The sequence below is a fragment of the Akebia trifoliata genome, chromosome 4 (genome assembly GCF_017979445.1).
Source record: "Akebia trifoliata isolate Shusen 1 chromosome 4, ASM1797944v1, whole genome shotgun sequence".
Classification (NCBI taxonomy): Eukaryota; Viridiplantae; Streptophyta; class Magnoliopsida; order Ranunculales; family Lardizabalaceae; genus Akebia; species Akebia trifoliata.
Window position 1 is genome coordinate 21,721,950 of NC_141378.1, and position 19,092 is coordinate 21,741,041.

A 19,092-nucleotide genomic window follows, 5' to 3' on the forward strand; every position below is an offset into this window, starting at 1 on the left:
GTCGAGACTTATTGCTATGAAATTTTTATTCTACTTATGTTTTGTTTAACACTTTTGGATTTGTCTCTCCATAAAACAATAATGTATAAGGTATTTGGTTTTGTAATAACTAGGCTAGACTGGATTTTGGGCATTGGTGTTGCCAACACCATGAAAACACCAAAACATAACTTAGTGTTGTCTTATTAAGTTATTATTCATGGTGTGACCTTAATGTTATGATCAGTGTGTTTTTCTAATTAATAGAAGGAAATCTTTAGACATGTTGTTAGTGTTGTCTTAATAAGATTTTAACCAAGTGCTTGAATCACTAGCATATGATTATTGGCAACGAAAACATAACTTTAGATAAACCATGTGTGTCTAGAACAATTATAAATGTATCTAACTATCACTGATGAGATTAGAGAGGATAATATAAATGGGTCGGATCTCAAGAATATTGATGTGGACGAGGTAGATTTCAATGTGATGGCCTTGCTTGAAATTGTTTTTGTACAATTCTGCTTTTAAGTTCTATGCATTTGCTGATATGGATTTTATTATTAATTATTTAATATCCTCATAGGTAATGAAATAATTTTTCGTTGTCGTAAACCCAAAATAATTTCTTTTTAAGTTCCCAAGATAAGCAATTATTTTCTTGATTTTTATTGTAGGATGTCTTGTTGCGATTCACAACTGTCCCAAAAGAAGGATGTACACTTGTAATCTACGCAAATTGGCACGACTTCCTCTCCACAACAGACGTCTGCTTCCATAGTCAGTAAGATAAATTAATTTTGTCTAATTTTACTACTTAAATATATAAGATACTTAAATGATGCAATTTCATTTATTTCTTATACATGTTTCCTTATAGGGACTACTGAGATGCATTGAAAGCGTAGGCGAGGCAACACACGTCTCGAAACGTATTGAAACATTGGCGTAGAGTATGTAAAGAAACATGTTCGAAAGAAAAAATTTATATATAAACAACCTATTGGTGATGGAGCCAACTTGCTTGGGCAATTCGTAAGCACTGTGGTACTAAAGCCACGATTTTGCTCTTTCATGCATTCATATTGGAAATGGGTGCCAATTGAAACCAAAGAAACCATTTGGTAAACTGTTCAGGTAATCTAAAAATCACATAAAATTTACCAATTATTTATGTTTATTCTCTATGTCCAAGCATTTATTTTTTATTTCAAAACACTTTACTCATATTCCTAATAAATGTGACGTAGGGGGTGTTTAAGATTGATGTTGAACGAAAAGATTGGGTTATTGAGTCCTTCGATAATAAATGAAAGGATAAAAAGTTCAAGATTAAGAAGTCATACCATGTAGATTTTATGGGTGCTCTAGATGAAACCAAGAAGAATTATCCGTCTTATGTGGATCAAACAGAGTGAAATTGACTTGTTGACTTTTGGGAGAACGATGTTGGTAAGGTACATGTAATAACTAAGTTTTTAGCCTTCTATACATGTATTAAGATTGCGACATTAAAAGAATTCTATCATGGAGTCTCTCTAAAAAATTCCAAACTAACATTACTACTCATAAAAATAATGTAAGAGTCATCATTTTTCATAGGATATCCCAATATCTCACATTGACATCAAATCTTCCTTTTAAAGAAATATTTTCACTTATTACATACATCACCTCCAAACATGTATTTTTTATTTTCTTAAATTTTTCAAAAGGTTAATCAAATTTCAAGATTATGTTGGTGAAGAAGATAAGGTGTTTAACACATTTCCCCTTTAATGGAACCTCTTTATTTAATATTAAATAGACATATCTTTTTTAATAAATAAATGACATTAATAATAAATTAATTTTAAAATTATTTTAGGTGCTCATTCACACTCATTTAATGAAAGAATGACAACGACTCCAATTAATACAGCAACGAGTTACATGTCTACGATCTCTTTACCAGCTGATGCGATCTTTTGCCGCCAAAATTATTATTTTATAAATTTCCGTTCTTGTAACATTTAATTGAAAACTAGTGGTACTTACGTCCTCAGTCAGTCGTCAATGGCGGTTGGGTACTTCTCTCTCTCATATCTTCGTCACACTATCTTTCTCTGGTTTTATTTAATCACAGCTGGTGAACTCTTTTTCTTGATTTCTATTACAGGAAGAATAAGAGGATCTCGAAAGGGAAGAAGGGAGGAAAGAAGAAGGCGTGAGTAATTTCTTACATCAAAACTCTGAAAAAATACTAAAAAAATATTTTTATTTTTTATTGTTGTTTCTCATTTCCATCTGTTTGGATTGATTTTCGTTTTCACAGGGTCGATCCTTTCATTAAGAAGGATTGGTATGATATCAAGGCGCCTACGATCTTTAACACCAGGAATGTCGGCAAAACCTAGTTTCTAGAACTCAGGGAACCAAGGTCCGTTTTTTCTTCTCTCGTTGTATTTTTGTTGATTGGTTTATCTCCATTTTTGTGCTTTTGTTTCGTTACTTTGTAATCTGTGTGCTTTACAGCTTGAAAATTAACTTGATGACATAATTAACCCTGATACGTAAACCCTACTAAGATTGTGTAATTATGTTATAAAATGTTGGCGTCCTCCCAAGTTTCACCATTGATGTATGATAGTAGGGATATATATGCCGTGAACTCGGTTGTCAACATAGGATGTACGTCATCCTTAGAAGATGCCCTCACATCTCTTAATTGAATGTCAACCATCTCTTAGGAATCATAAGTTTTAGGTCAGTAGATCAAAGTTGTAATTTTTTAGAATTAGTCTTCAGTTTATGTGTTAATTTTTCCTTCGATTTATTGAATTAATGTATTATGTGTTTATTTGTTTGTCTGATGTGATCACGACCCATGATGCATCGTCTTTGGAACTTTGGCTAATTGAATTAATCTCTTAACAATGATTACTTGCATGCTAGTAAATTTATGATGCCTTTTTTTTAAAACTTTTTGAGCCCTATGAATATGGATGCGTTGTTGGATTTTTCACTTACCAAAGTAGATGTTATTGCAGTAATAATCCAAAAGGATAAAATTTTCGGCAATAGAGAGGCTTTACATTGAGACCCTTGTTATTCGAAAATGGATTGATTTAAACAGCTCTATTACTTCTCATGGTTGATACTCTAGTTCCTGTCAGATGTGATAGTTATTCTGAAAGTTTCGTGTAGATTCCGTATTTGTATTTGTAATTCGTGGGTTGAGTCAACTCTAATAGCTCCCCACAGTAGTTCAGTGCAAAATCTTTCAGACCCTTTTGATTCCTCAAAACCCTAACAATTGCATTTCAAGAGTCTGCAACTTGTACGGGTGTCAATGGGTACTCATTTAACTGGAACTGTTTACCCCGGTTCCGATTCCCTTTTTATTGGAACCGCTTAGAGTCGGGTCTAAATGAACCGTACCAATAGGAAGATGAACCGTTGGGTTCTATTTGATGAGTACCCATGGGTATTTGGAACCAATTTATTTTGTCATTTCTTTTTAGGAAAATGTTGAATTAACTTCCTTTGGCACTACGTTGACGTGGCAGTGTGCAAAGAACCTTATATTATTTTTCCTTGTATCTCAAGGGAAAAATCTATGGTTCTCTGCACACTGTCACATCAGCGCAGTCTTGAGTGCAGTGTCGATGGAATTTAGTTTAGAGCGACTCGTCTTTTTATATTATTCATGGTTTTTCTACATTTTTTAATTAATACATATTATATAAAGTTATTCACTTGTTCATATAAACTATGTATTGGCGCTTAAGATGGACCATCTCTTCTAAAAGTTTACTCCTAAAAAACAATAATTTTATTTAAAAAAAAAAAAAATTAACTCATATCATTAGTAGAACAAAGTATAATTAAGTTGATACTTGTACACAATATGTTGATTTTTCAAAGGGGAAAAACATTAAAATGATTTAAAATATTGTTTTTCCATTCTTGAGAACTAGAACCTATGGATACCCGTGTTTTTTAGTGGTTCTTGTTCCACTTATTTTAGGACTGGAATCAGAAACAACAAGAACTGAAACCGAAAAATATAATGGTTATGGTTCTAAGTACCTTAGGAACCGAACCAGAATGATCCATTGACACCCCTAGCTACATCTATATGATTTAAGGATTTCTGTTGCATATTTGGCTCTTGTTGCAGCTGCTGCTAACTGTTTTCTTGATCTACTCTATTGGTCAAGGAAGCTTCTCTGATGGGAAGCCTTACGAATATTAGGCTAGTTGGGTGCTAACCAACAGGGCATCATCGAACAGTGTCTGCCAAAAGATGTCACGGTGGGACTATGAAATCGATCAATCCTTAAGATCGGAAAAGCTTAAAAAAGATAACCCAATTCGCCTAATCAAGCTTAAGTAAAAGTTATATTATGAGCTAGGAAAAGAAAGAGTGGGAAAAATAAATGTGGAATAAACATTAGATTTAAGAAATTTTCTATCTATTTTAGATCTTCTAACATTTCAGTAGATCATGTGTTTGAATTTTCTTTTCCAAACCGATTCTCTATAAATCATTCTCCTATAATGGAATTTTAGTGATTATCAGTTTTTTCATTAAGGATATGGTAGTTTTTTTTTAGAAGGAACAATTGTTGGTCTAATGTTTCATGATGTTCCATATAATTGCCCCTACCTGTATGTTCAGGTGTCAGCTTTCATGCTTTACCTCCCAGAGGGCCTTACTCACATAGTAGCGGAAGGAATTGGGGTTCATTTACCCATTCCGGACAAATGTATCTTTGTTTTGTGTTCATATGTTCTGTTTGCTATTCAATTTAAAGAGAGTAACAGATAAATGGAAACAATACCCCACCTTTCCCCAAACAATTCTAACCATTTTGCATGTGGATTGTTTTCATGGTCAAGGTCAGTGTTCTAAACTTGGAGGGACAGTCTGGTCGAACCCCTTGACTGCAAATTACTCCTTCCTCACCACTTCAAATGGCCTCTCCAATTGACTCCCCAACCCCTTTAAGTTTTCTTTGCAAAACTCATGTTCCTCTGAGAGGCAAGTTTCCATTGGTTTACCAACTTGCAGATACTAAAGCATGAATCTCAAATTGCAGTTGGAGGAGAATCATATATAGAATTGACATCTCAAAATGCCAGTGCCCTGTCTCAATTGGATCACAGCTCTATAATCCCTTTATCATTTATCCCATTACCCCCCAACATCATTCTTTTCAGATTAATTAAAACATTTGATTAGTTTTTAAAAAACAGTTGTTGTGATTCTTTTTCTAGGTTTTATTTGGGAAACTCCGTGATGAGATTATTGAATTTGTTTCCTGAAGCAAAATGAATCCTTGGCTGTTTTTGTTCTTTGTTGCACAGATCGCATCAGAAGGACTCAAGCATCGAGTGTTTGAGGTTTCCTTGGCTGATCTTCAGGCAGATGAGGATCAGTCCTATAGGTAGATCCGATTGAGAGCAGAGGATGTCCAAGGGAGGAATGTCCTCACCAACTTTTGGGTGACTATCTAAACTTATTTCTTCTTCCTCATATCTCATGCTTCAAATGAAAAGTAGAAAAAAAAAAGGGGGAATACTAATCCAAGTTGTATAATTCAGGGAATGGATTTCACGACAGACAAGTTGAGATCTCTCGTGCATAAATGGCAGACATTGATTGAGGCACATGTCGATGTGAAGACAACAGACAACTACAGTTTAAGGATGTTCTGCATTGGATTCACTAAAAGGCACCCTAACCAGGTCAAGAGAACCTTTGCAAAAAAAGAGTTACCATTTGCAAATCCATGATCCTTTTATTCTATATTCATGGTTTGTTCTTTTCTGCGTGTCAACTAAGTTCTTAGTTTGCAGTCTGCATTGATTGTATGCTCCATTTCAGTATATGATAAACCTACAATTTTTTTTCCTGATTATGAATGTATGATAGATTTGCATTTATGTCTTATATTTTCAGATTCGCCGTAAGATGAGAGAAATCATGTTAAACCAGGCGACATCTTGTGACCTGAAGGAGTTGGTGCAGAAGTTCATTCCTGAGGTGATTGGCAAGGAGATAGAGAAGGTAAACATCCAGCATTTACCCTCTACAAAATGTCTTCATTCGAAAAGTCAAGATCTTGAAGGCCCCAAAATTTGATCTTGGAAAGTTGATGGAGGCAAGTTTCATATTCCTTTAACCTTTTTATAGTTCTTTTTTCACCATTTTCAAAACTGTCCCCGCCCCGAAACCAAATCGGTTTTTATTTTTATTACCAAAACCGCCCCGAAAACTGTTTAAGGTAGTATAAAACCGGCCCTATAGGGGCAGGTTTGGGCAAAATTGCCATCCCTAATCTGATGCACATGGTTGAAAAGGGGAAAAAAAACACAAACACTTCACCTAAAAAAATGAAGGAAAGAGAGATTTTGAGAGTGGATTTAGGTGCTGTAATTTTACATCATTATTTGAAAACTGTAATGAATATTGTTTTTTATTGGTAAAATTTCATTAAAAAGAAGCAAAGTCGGTCGAGATGACCAACTAAGCCACAACCAAATACAAGCAAACTAATTACAGTCAATAACACAAACCCAATCCCAATGGCAAGCAAAGTCCTCAAAGAACACACGTCGAATTCTTTGAAGACCTTACCCCCAAGAAAACACAAAACAAAAAATGAACATGATCACATGATGCACTTCATGTTCTTTGCCCTTGAAAGAATGACTATTTCTTTCAAACCATAAACCCCAAGGCACCACGAATAAAACAATGCTCCACAGTCATTTCTGGGCAATCGTGAAGGAGGTGCCTAACTGGGACCACAAAGCAATCCAAGACCCGAAAGTGGAAGGAAGAGAAGCATACACCCCAAAAAAATTAAAGACAAACCGCCAAGCCTTGACCGCAACTGTGCAGTGTAGAAAAAAATGATTAATTGATTCCCACTCTTTTTACACAAAGGTAAAAAGTTAGCTCAAAGCAACAAAGTTTTTTTTTTTTTTCCTATTTTTGATAAAACCAAGTTAGGCCAGTTTGATAAACATTCTTTGACCAAGTCATGAGTGTAATGAACATCATTAAAATTCAAAAGGTTGGAAACTCAAATTAATAAATTATTGCTTTAATCATTTCACGTTATGAAGATTTGACAAGTCATCTTGAGTCCTCATAGATTGCATTGAATTTAGTTTCTTGTTGGCTTGGATTGACTTAGTGAATTTCAAGTCGACTTGTTATTGAAAGAGATGATATCTTATTGCCATTCCATAAAACAAGTGCTCCCACTGGTAACAAGTAAAATTAAATTAGAGAGGAAAAAAAGAAAGGAAAGCTAATTGTGGCTTCCTTTATACAAAGATTCTGTAGGTTGCACTATAGAATTGAGATCCCAATTGGTTCTCTGCTTTGAGGATCTGGATTTCATTAATTCATGCTATTTCATTCCATTGAAATGTATATGTAGATATTTTAGTAGATTTCTAAATGCGATGCATTGTAATAATGTGGATTCTTGCTAGATCATTTTCTTCTTAAGTGTAGATTGTGATTAGGATTAAATCAGTTAGTTGGGATAAATGTGCTCACAATTAGATACATGTAACTTGATTTTAAGTTACTATGTTTATCTATTTTATCTATTTAATGGATCTCACGAGAGATCGCATAGTCCTCAATTATTCAAATTGTTTAGAATCCTATCATGGTGTTGGAGTTTTTGATCTTCCGATGAAGTTTGAAGTTCATGGCCATTTCAATGAGCAATGCTACCTTTGCTTGTCAACTCAATCGATACCTACTCTGCAATCTTAGGCTCTTAAGTGTTTTTTCTAACAATTAGATGACGTTGATTTGCCACGAGTTTCAATAGATATTTAACAAGCGGTAGCGACACCCCCGCTAGGAAGGTCAGTAACTTCAACATTGATTGAAGGATCAAAAGCTCTGATACTATGATAGGGTTTTATAACAAGAATAATTAGAATTATTTAGTTTCTCGTGAAATTCTTTTGAATATAGAAAAAAAATGAGTATAGGTAGTAACAATTGAGTTATAATGTATGCATCTATGGACCTTATTGCAATCTATCATATTTAATACTTCATGATCTTCCCTTAAAGTTATAGTGATTACCGATCATCTTCCCTTGTGTATCTATGGACCTTATTGCAATCTATCATATTTAATACTTTATTATCTTCCCTTAAACTGATAGTGATCACCGATCATCTTCCATCATTCGTGTGGATCACGTTTCAGTAATGTTTATTCTTTGGTATAATTTATCAGATATTATCTTAAAAAAGGCCGATCAATATTGAATCAAAAAGTTAAAAAGGAATTTGGTTAATTGAGAAGAGGAAGGATTGGATGTGATCAATGATGATATAAGACTCATAAGTTTTTTGGCTCATCGATATGTTATCAAAGGTGATGAAATCGCCCAAGGATAATGTATTTTCGAAGAAATTTTTTAGTAATGGTTTTGTTCGTAAAAAGATGCAAGTACATCAATGGCTAGTTTGTCCATGCATTCGACCTAAATGAAGCCAATAGCACGCATACAATTATGATTCATGAGGATATTGGGAATAAAGGATGGAAATGAGTAGCCAATGATCTGTCTTGGGTAGTGTCGATGGAAAGAAATGCCAAAGGGAATCTCTCAGTCTAAAAGAAGTGTCTTTGCCTAAAGGTGAAACTAAGCAGATCAAGAATGGAGCTCAGGGAAAGGGTTTGTCGACCTTTGGAGGTTCATTAGGCGATTTGCATGAAGATGAAAGGATTTGGAGTGTGGAGGTGGGCCATTTGTGTGAAGTTTCCTTCATGGATATTTTTATGGGATGATGTTGAAGAAGTTATCTCTTCAATGGTGTCTTCTGAACATCATGTATCCTCAAAGGGAGCATGATAGGCACCATTCATCTCAAAATATAAATATGACTTCTTGTTCTTTTGCAATCCCTCATTGATCAAAGTTCATGACCTTTTAGTGTCTTTTAAAAGGTGGTGGGCCCAATTTAATGGGAAATTTTGTTAATCACTCAAAGAAGAAGCCTCGATTGAGAAATGGGGTCTCCTTTTCTCATTGGATACCATTTTTTTAAAGATTGGTTCAACCTTAGGGGTTTGCTGTCAGAGACCAAACCCACAATCATGAAAACATGGTTATTACCAATGTTTTCAGGCGCTAAGGTGTGAGGCGAGGCGTAAGCCTCATGCGCATGAATTTTTTTAAATAAATAGTATAAAATATATAAATTTTTTAAATAAAAAATAAAAAATAAGATAACCACCATATATTTCTAATTTTAAAATTCCAAATTTCAATCCCCTATATGATTAAGAGTTGGTAACCAAAAAATAAAATTAGAAAGTTCACGTTCACCACTAAATAATAATCTCAAGACCCAATCACTTGCTATCTTCTACCATACGAAATGCTTTTATATTATACTGTAGAAAAATTGAATTTATTGAGAATTTTTGGATGATCATTACAAATGCCCCAATAGTGGTATTTATAGACCAACTATCCTATTACAAGAATAATCTAGAACTTCAAGAATATTCTAGAATAATAAACCAACTATCCTATTATAGAACATTACAGGAATATTCTAGAAAGTTAAGAGTAATCAAGAATAATCAAGAAGAATATCCTATTTTCTTGATTCTATGAGATCAGATTTCCGGATTCTTCTACACTCCCCCTCAAGTTGGTGCATAGATGTCAATCATGCCCAATTTGCTTATCAGATGTTCAAAATTAGGTCTAGCAAGCCCCTTAGTCAAGATGTCGGCTATTTGCTGATTAGAAGGCACAAATGACAAGCAAACAGTTCCAACTTCAATTTTTTCCTTAATGAAATGTCGATCAATCTCAATGTGCTTCGTCCTATCATGCTGGACAGGATTGTGAGCAATACTTATTGCAGCCTTGTTGTCGCAGTACAGCTTCAGAGGAAGTTCCACAGTCATCTTGAGTTCTTCGAGGATTCTGTATATCCACAATACCTCACAGATCCCTTGAGCCATTACTCTAAACTCAGCCTCTGCGCTACTTCTGACAACAACATTTTGCTTCTTGCTTCGTTAGGTAACCAAGTTTCCCCACACAAAGGTGCAATACCCTGAAGTAGATCTCCTGTCATTCACCGAACTTGCCCAATCTGCATCAGTAAATACCTCAACACTCCTTTGATTTGTCTTTTTGAAAAACAGACCTTTTCCAGGAGTAGACTTTAAATATCTCAAAATTCGGTAGACCGCCTCGAGGTGTTCTTCATAAGGTGCGTGCATAAATTGACTAACAACACTGACAGAGAAGGCAATATCCGGTCGAGTATGAGATAAATAGATTAGTTTTCCAACCAATCTCTGGTATCTACCAGTATCAACAGGAACACTTCCCTCTTCCCAAAGCTTTACATTGGGATCCATGGGAGTCTCAGCCGGTCTGCAACCACTTAACCCGGTTTCCTTCAAAAGATCAAGAATATACTTTCGTTGAGAGACAACGATTCCTTTCCTTGAACGAGAAACTTCCATGCCAAAGAAATATCTTAGCGCTCCCAAATCCTTGATCTCGAATTCTAAAGCAAGGCTCTTCTTTAATCTCTCTATTTCGATCACATCATTACCTATAAGAATAATATCATCAACATAAACTATTAGCTCAGCAACCTTTCCTTCATGAGAGAACTTGAAAAACAAGGTATGATCAGCTTGTCCTTGAGAATATCCTTATTTTTTGACAGACTGTGTGAACTTCTCAAACCAAGCCCTTGGAGACTGTTTGAGACCATACAGGGATTTTTTTAGTTTGCATATTCTTGAGCCAAACTTCTCCTCAAAGCCCGGCGGACTATCCATGTACACTTCTTCCTCCAAGTCACCATTGAGGAAGGCATTCTTCATATCTAGTTGTTGCAAGGGCCAGTCCAGATTAGCAGCAATAGATAAAAGTACTCTCACCGTGTTTAATTTTGCAACAGGAGCAAAAGTCTCAGAATAATCAATGCCATATGTCTGGGTGAATCCCTTTGCTACCAACCTAGCCTTGTATCTTTCCATTGAACCATCAGAGTTGTACTTCACAATGAAGACCCATTTACAACCCACAGTGGTCTTCCCAGCTGGCAATGCCTCAACACTCTAAGTATTGTTCTTCTCAAGAGCTTTCATCTCTTCAAGTATTGCTTCCTTCCACTTTGGAATCTTTAGAGCCTCCTGTACACTATTAGGAATTTCTACACTGGACAATTGAGAGGTAAAAGAGCAAGAGATGAAGACAATTTCGAGTATGATACAAATTTAGACAGTGGATGACTAGTATAAGATCTAACCCATTTACGAAGAGCTATAGGAATGTCTAAATCAGAAGGCTTAGACTGACTGTTGGAAAGAGAAAGAGAATTACCTGTACAGACTCAGATTGTTTTTCAAAAAATGTAACATCCATTGTTACAAAACATTTTTTCGATATCGGGTCAAAACATTTATAGCTTTTCTGAGTTGGGGAGTAACCAATGAAGACACATTTTATAGCTCTGGGCTCAAGTTTTCCAATTTTTCGATGTTCATGAACAAAAACCGTACAACCAAATATTTTTAGAGGTAGATCAGCAAAAGGTCTAGTAGTTGGAAAACAATTTGTGAAAACTTGGAAAGGAGTTCGAAATTGTAAAACTTTGGAGGGCATTCTGTTTATTAAGTACGCAGCAGTTAAAACAGCCTCTCCCCATAGATACTTGGGAACTTTAGTTGCAAAAAGTAATGCACGAGCCACCTCCAACAGATGTTTATTTTTTCTTTCTGCAACACCATTCTATTGGGGTGTATCGATGCAAGAACTGTGATGAATTATTCCTTTTTCAAGAAATTTTTTTTCCAAGGTCGTGTTAAAATACTCTTTCCCATTATCGCTCCTGAAAACTTGTATGTTAGTTTGAAATTGAGTCTGCACCATATTGTAAAAATTTTTAAAAACGCGTTCGGCCTCTGATTTTTCTTTCAATAAATACACCTAACAGAGTCGAGTATGATCATCCGTAAATGTGATGAACCATCTCTTGCTAGAAGGTGTACTTATCTTATTAGGACCCCAAACATCACTGTGAATAATAGTGAAAGGTTTTGATGGTTTATATGGTTGTGAAGGAAAAGATGTACGGTGGTGTTTTGCAAATTCACATATTTCACAATGAAACATAGATGGATCTTTATTGGCAAACAACTTAAGAAATAAATGTTTTAAATATTTGAAACTTGGATGACCTAATCTTAAATGCCATAACATAATATTATTATTGGAAACATAAATAGATTCAAAGCAGGAACTTATTTGTTGAGATTGTCGCCTCGATTCAAATCCATCATCAAGGAAGTAGAGTCCTCCACTCTGTTTAGCACTGCCAATCATCCTCCCCGAGGTCAAATCCTGGAACACACAATGAGTTGGGAAAAAATTAGTTTGACAATTTTGATCACGGGTTAGCTTGCTGACAGACAAAAGATTACAGGAAAGTTTGGGAACGTGAAGAACATCGTGAAGAGTGAGTGATGGAGATACCATAATAGAACCTTTTCCTGCAATGGTTGAAGAGAGTCATCTGCAATCTTAATATTCTGATTACCTGCACAAGGATTATACGAAGAAAAAAGATTTGACAACCCTGTCATATGATCGGTTGCACCTGAATCGATGATCCAGGTGCGATCAGGGTTGACACCAATGAGAGCTGTTTTCAGGTAATTACCTTTTTGAGCCAAAGAACAAGAAGGATTTTTTTGAGACTCGAGAAACTTGTATAGTTGGTCTATCTGCTCCTTGGTGAAAGGAAACGAACTTGAAGAAGACTGCTGCTCTTGATCCGAGACACTGGCCTGAAGTGCACGCCCCTCTCCATCAGACTTCTTCCAGTTTTGAGGTTTGCCATGAATTTTCCAACAGGTTTCCCGTGTGTGCCACGGACGTTTGCAGTGATCGCACCACGGCCGTTCAGAACGCTTACCATCTTTCTTCACCTCCTCCTGAAAACCCCGAGTTGCAAGGGCAGAACTTTCTACTTCCGAGTTAGTAGTACTAGGAACCGATTTGTTGTTAAGCATCACACTCTGCCGTGCTTCTTCTCTCCGAACATCTGAGAAGGCCTCACGAATTGTTGGCAGAGGAGTTTTTCCTAAAATTCGGCCCCGCACCTCGTCTAATTCTTTGTTAAGTCCTGCCAAGAACATAAATACACGATCATTCTCCTGTCGTTTCATGAACCGGACACTATCATTCGCACACTCCCAAACATCATCATAACAGAGGTCTAACTCTTGCCACAATGTCATCAACTCGTTGTAGTAGGAGGTTACATCTCGGTCACCCTGTTTCGCGTGCCAAAGTTTGGATTTTAAACCAAAAATCTGCGATGAATTTTCTATATCGGAATACGTATCCCTAACTGCTTCCCAAACATCTTTGGCCGTCGGCAGGAACATGAAGGGCTTGCCAATTGCGGGTTCCATTGAGTTCACCAACCACACAATAATCAAATAATTTTCTGATTTCCAGGTCTTGAGAGTCGAATCTACATCGGCAGGTTTTGTCACTTCTCCTATCAGATATCCAAACTTCCCCTTGCCTTCCAAAATCAAACGAACGATTTGCGACCATTCCGTGTAGTTTTTTCCATTTTGGATATTTAATTGGAACGAATTCGTGAATCCTTCCGAACCACTAAATGAGATGGAGGAGTTCAGGTTCGGACTTGTGGTGCTTTCCCCTGACACCATTGAGTCCTTGCTAGTCGCATCGGTTAAAGCCGTCTTCCACGGATTTTGGCCCGCCATAGGTAATCCCTAGATCAGAACCTAGTGCTCTGATACCATGTAGAAAAATTGAATTTATTGAGAATTTTTGGATGATCATTACAAATGCCCCAATAGTGGTATTTATAGACCAACTATCCTATTACAAGAATAATCTAGAACTTCAAGAATATTCTAGAATAATAAACCAACTATCCTATTGTAGAACATTACAGGAATATTCTAGAAAGTTAAGAGTAATCAAGAATAATCAAGAAGAATATCCTATTTTCTTGATTCTATGAGATCAGATTTCCGGATTCTTCTACACATACATATCATCTTCTTCTTGATTAGATCATGTGGTATCGTTTTCTAAAACATCCATAACATGTGTAGTAGTATTGAAAGTATAGGTGTATAAAAATACTTACATGAAATTAATAGTGAATTTTAAAAAAAAATTGATTTACATCTGAGGTTTATGCCTCAGCAAAAATACTTGCGTCTCAGTTGAGGCGTACACCTTTTATATGCCTTGACCATGCCTTAGATGTTTGGTCGCCTCACCCCAACACCTCGACACCCTTTTGGTGCACCTCACCTCGAGTCTTATGCCTCAAACGCCTCTAAAAACATTGGCTATTACTTTCATTAAGGTGGTTTTGTGCTGATAAAGGATCCTTTGGTGGGCTTAGAAAGGATAGGTCTTGGAAATCAATATACCTCTTAAAAGGAGGAAAAATGATTTTGATCAAGAGTACCTTATCAAGCATCCCAATTTGCTTCCTATCGTTGTTTACCATGCCCAGAAGTGTTGATGTTTGGATGGAGTTATAGATTTGAAATTTCATGTGAAATGGTAAGGTGGGTAACAGAAAATTCGACCTCATCAAGTAGAATCAGATTCGCCTTCCCAAGAGAAAGGGTGGGCTTGGTATCAGGAAAATTGGGATGGTGAATAAGGTTATTCTTGAGAAGTGGCTATGGAGGTTTGCGGACGATAGTTATAATTTAGGTAAATTTACCAAAACATGCTCCACATTTCGACTATTTATCAAAACGGTAGACTGTAGTAATTAATTTCGAAAACGTTAAATTTACCGTTTTCGAAAATAATTTTTTTACCAAAACAGTAAAAATAGTAAAATGTAAATTTTGTTTACCGAAAATACCTTTTTTTATTTTTTGACTGAAATAATGAAAAAATCTTACTCTCACTCACTTGCATCACTCTCAGCAAAGAAGAAAAACTGGAAAAAAAAATCCTAAAAATGATTCTCTTCACTATTCTTTCTCTCTCTCCTCAATAATCCCCAAATCTTCTCGCTCTAATCCTTTCTTCCTTAGCTTCTTAGCCTCTCTCTCTCTCTCTCTCTTCTTCTTTTGGTTTTCTGTGTGAAATTAGATACCCATTTCAAGAAAAGCTTCAATGGAAGTTGGGTTGAGTTCAGAAACCCTAGATAAATCCAAAATGCAAAATGGTTAGCACAAACCAGATTCTCACCTTCCTAAGATCGGCCCCATTTGTTCCAAGAACCAATCACAACCCAAGAGAAGACGAAGTGCAGGTTTTTGTTAGTGTTGGGAAGATTAAAAAGAAGAGAGATTTAGTTGGATTTTGATTTATTTATAAGGTTAAAATGGTAAATGCATATGTAAAATAAAAAAGGGTATTTTCGGTATAAAAAAAATTACATTTTATTGTTTTGGTAAAAAAAATTATTTCCGAAAACAGTAAATTTATTGTTTTCGGAATTAATTGCTACAGTCTACCATTTTGGTAATTAATTTCGAAAACAGTACCGTTTTGGTAAATTTCTCTATAAAGGAAATCGATTATCAAGGCTAAATACGCGGTTGATTGTATAGGTTCATGGAGCGGTCTGGTGTTATCTATACGGGTGGGCCATGGAAATGTTTCTGAAATATATTGTCGGAATTTCATAAAAGGATTGCATTCAGAGTAAAAAGGGGGGATAAAGTAAGGTTCTGGGATGGTCATTAGTGTAGAGTTCTGCCTCTTACATCCCAGTTTCTGAACATGTTCTCCTTATCTCGCTAAAAAGAGGCTCCTATTAAGGATTTCATGTTTCATTCATGCAATTTGGGGTTTAGAAGGGGCTTTAATGATTTGGAAGATACAATGGGTTGCGAATTTAATTGCTTGAATTTTTCAGTTCAATATCAACTTTTTGAGAGAACATGAAATCCTTAATAGTAGTAAGGATAAAGAGTTCTCTATGAAATCTTTTTATAAATCATTGGCTCAAATCATAATTTATTTCCTTTCCTAGCACTACCATTTGGGGGCCAAAAGTTCCATCCAAGATTTTATTCTTTGTTTGGGCAGCTTGCTTCCTCAAAATCACATCCATTGATTTCATTGTGGCAAGGGGAGTTGCTTCTATAAATTTCTGCTCTTTATGAAAATCATCCAAAGAATCAATTAACCACATTTTGATCAATGTTACTTCTCTTGGTTGGTATGGGTCACTATATATTGTTATTCCAAATGACTTGGTATTTTCTCTCTTCAATCCTAGCCTTGTTTCAAAGTCGGTACCTAATTGCATTTCCTCTCAAAAAAAGAATCCTATGTTCCCTAAGGTGGGTCTGTAGCCTGTCAGTTGAGAACAGCTGATCAAGCTCAAAATTCTCATCATCATCATCCATGTGCAATGGGATCCGATGTTTCCCATCCTCCTTTCATTGTCATTGATTCATTAAGCCAAACCCCTATGATCTTCAAAGCCAGCCGTTTGCTGGTTGATTCTCAGGAAGGTGTTTCAGTTTCTCAAGCAAACCCCAACCAATCTAAATTGAAGGGTCGCAAAATCAGGAAAAAAGGGTTGGATCTCACATCTCAAGATTTGCTTATCCTAGCAAAATCAAGTCGTATGAAGCTCTTATGTCAAAGAATGCAAGCAATCGATGGTGTTTTCAGTCTTTGTCATCCAGAGCTCTATGTACTGTACAAATTCTTTTGGGGGGGTAATGACCCCTAAAACCATCCTCAAAGTTGATGTAGTTGGATGTACATCTCAATGGAAAGACGACCAAGACGTTCAACATTGGAGCCAGTCACAACTTCATCTCCAGAGAGGAATGCACGCTTGGTCCTACACGTGGAGGACTCGAGCCAGATGTACATCTCAATGGAAAGACGACCAAGACGTTGGTCAACATTGGAGCCAGTCACAACTTCATCTCCAGAGAGGAACGCACGCTTGGGCGTACGTGTGGAGGACTTGAGCAAGATGAAGGCGGTCAATTCCGAAGCCAAGCTGGTGGAAGCAGTTATGTCAAGTTCCGACCACTTGACAGGAGTCAGCCCCCCAAAACAACAGAAATCTTTATCTAGAGATCTATGATAGGAATCATCAGAGTTCGGGCCAGCTGCTGGATTTGGACTCTCTTCAAATTAGGCCTGTATGGCTCATGAGGCAAGTCTGGAACTGAGCAAATGATCTGTCCTTGCACCACGTTCTTGAAAGTTCTATTATTTTTGGGCCTTTTTTGAAGGGTTTCAATTAGGGTGGGGTGAGAATGGAATTGGATTAGTTTTGGGGCCAGCCCACATCCCAATTTCCCATGACCACTGGTTAAGCCTATTTCGCCTGCTTGCTTCCCATCAAATCACCTCCGGTTGATCGCTACTCCCTGATGGATTCATCCTTGGAGAAATCCACTTTTGGTTGAGAGTGATCCTATTTCTGGAAAACCAAGCTCCTATAGTCAGGCACTAATATCAGTTTCTGTAGATCGATCAACCCTTTAAGAAAAGATTCCACAGTGGGAGTCCCTCTCTTATGACGGTATCACAGGTGATTGACAGATGATCCGATTATTCTAACCACAAATTCGTTGATGAAGTGGATGATTGTCCTTAATCAAGACTATGGCATCATGTCAATCAGGATCTCTCAGTACGTGTTCAGGACAACATTCAAGATTCTCTAGGGGAAGTACTGCCTGGAAGACCTCCTATGTGATTACTCCTTCCCCAGAGGAGCCAACATATGGTTAAAAGAGTTTTATGCCTAGATAGTTATTCTTTTACTGCTGAGTCCAGTTGCAAGATCAGTTTCTTCCTTAATGAAATAATCGTTTAAATCCCAAAGTTAGTGGTTTTGATTGGACATGTAGATACGCAGTAGTAATTTTCTTTGGCACTAGTTATTGGTTCAGAAAATATCAATGCATTATGTGTGGACCATGATTGATGCCTCTAGTATTTAGGTTGGTTTTATCTACAATATGTTCTTAATTTGGTCTGATTTTTTAGGTTCATGGTGACTACTCTGAAGACGTCGGTGTGAAGTTGGAGAGACCAGCTGAGGAACCAATGGCAGAAGGTGAGACCGAAGTTGTTGGGGCTTAACTAGCATTCCTTCTTTATCGATGTCTTTTTTTCCCCTTCAATTTTGAAATATTGCGTAGTCTTCATGTTTGCGAGAAACTTAACTAGATAAATTATAGGCAGGGTTTGGTTTAACCACACCTTAGTAGAGCAGAGCAAAGTTATTCACTTTTCGACGTTTTATCCCAAACACAACTGGAATTGTATGTTCTTTCATTTAGAAGCAAAATATAGGGTTTATCTGAGAATGTATTCTATATCCACAATTTGTTTACATGATATTTATTCTGAAGTGTACCTGTGGGTGATGGGCCACACACAACAATTGCTATCTGGAGAACAATTCTTGTTACCATATTGCAAGTCCCAAGCAGGGGTACAAACATATCCTTAGAATTAAAGAGATTCTTGGGTATGATGAAGTTATTTTACAAATATCTTGACATGGATTGACAAAAGAGATTCCTGTTTGAACAAATATTTTTGGTTTATGTTATTTATGAAGAAGTTATTTACAAATATCTTGACATGGATAGACAAAAGAGATTCCTGTTTGAACAAATATTTTTGATTTATGTTATTTATGATGAAGTTATTTTACAAATATGTAGGTGAGGATAGAAAACTAGTTGTGATAATCAGACTCGAAAACAACGTCCTCTATATGCACAGTTGACATGGCAAGTGATCAGAACTATAGATCTTTTTCTTCCGGATACACAAGGAAAAAGATCTATGGTTCTGTGCATATAAACTGCATATGTTTTAACGAGTCATTTTATCATTAGTCATAGAAAAAATATTACAGGATAAGTTGAAAAGAGTCCTCCAAAGAATTAAGCAGAAGGTAAAAAAAATTTCATTGATTAAATGAAATATATCCCAATGCTTTTAATAGTTAGAAATGAATATTGAAGAGTGTGTCGTTCAAACCGTTCATACAAATTGTCTAGGCTGGGAATTGTATTACTT

At 36.2% G+C, this 19,092-nt stretch overlaps 1 protein-coding gene and 1 pseudogene across 2 annotated transcripts; one reads left to right on the forward strand and one right to left on the reverse strand.

Annotated features, from left to right (window-relative positions):
• Positions 1-1,883: 1,883 nt before the first annotated feature.
• Positions 1,884-18,960, forward strand: LOC147404470 (small ribosomal subunit protein eS1z-like; annotated as a pseudogene). Its single transcript, XR_015177789.1, has 7 exons — positions 1,884-2,048; positions 2,141-2,188; positions 2,297-2,401; positions 5,335-5,472; positions 5,572-5,715; positions 5,930-6,131; positions 18,046-18,960. The product of XR_015177789.1 is annotated as a small ribosomal subunit protein eS1z-like (transcript).
• LOC147404471 (uncharacterized) lies at positions 11,889-13,799 on the reverse strand. Its single transcript, XM_086437523.1, has 2 exons — positions 12,719-13,799; positions 11,889-12,399 (listed from the first exon to the last, which is right to left on the reverse strand). Exons 1-2 carry the CDS (start codon positions 13,797-13,799, stop codon positions 12,365-12,367), a joined length of 1,116 nt encoding a protein of 371 aa, XP_086293649.1. The 3' UTR covers positions 11,889-12,364.
• Positions 18,961-19,092: the final 132 nt, after the last annotated feature.

Coding starts and splice junctions, on each gene's coding strand:
- LOC147404471 (XM_086437523.1), bottom strand. CDS start 13,799: ATGGCGGGCCAAAATCCGTGGAAGACGGCTTTAACCGATGCGACTAGC. Junction 12,400..12,718: donor TTGTTCTTTGGCTCAAAAAG/GTAATTACCTGA, acceptor TGTGTGTTCCAG/GATTTGACCTCGGGGAGGAT.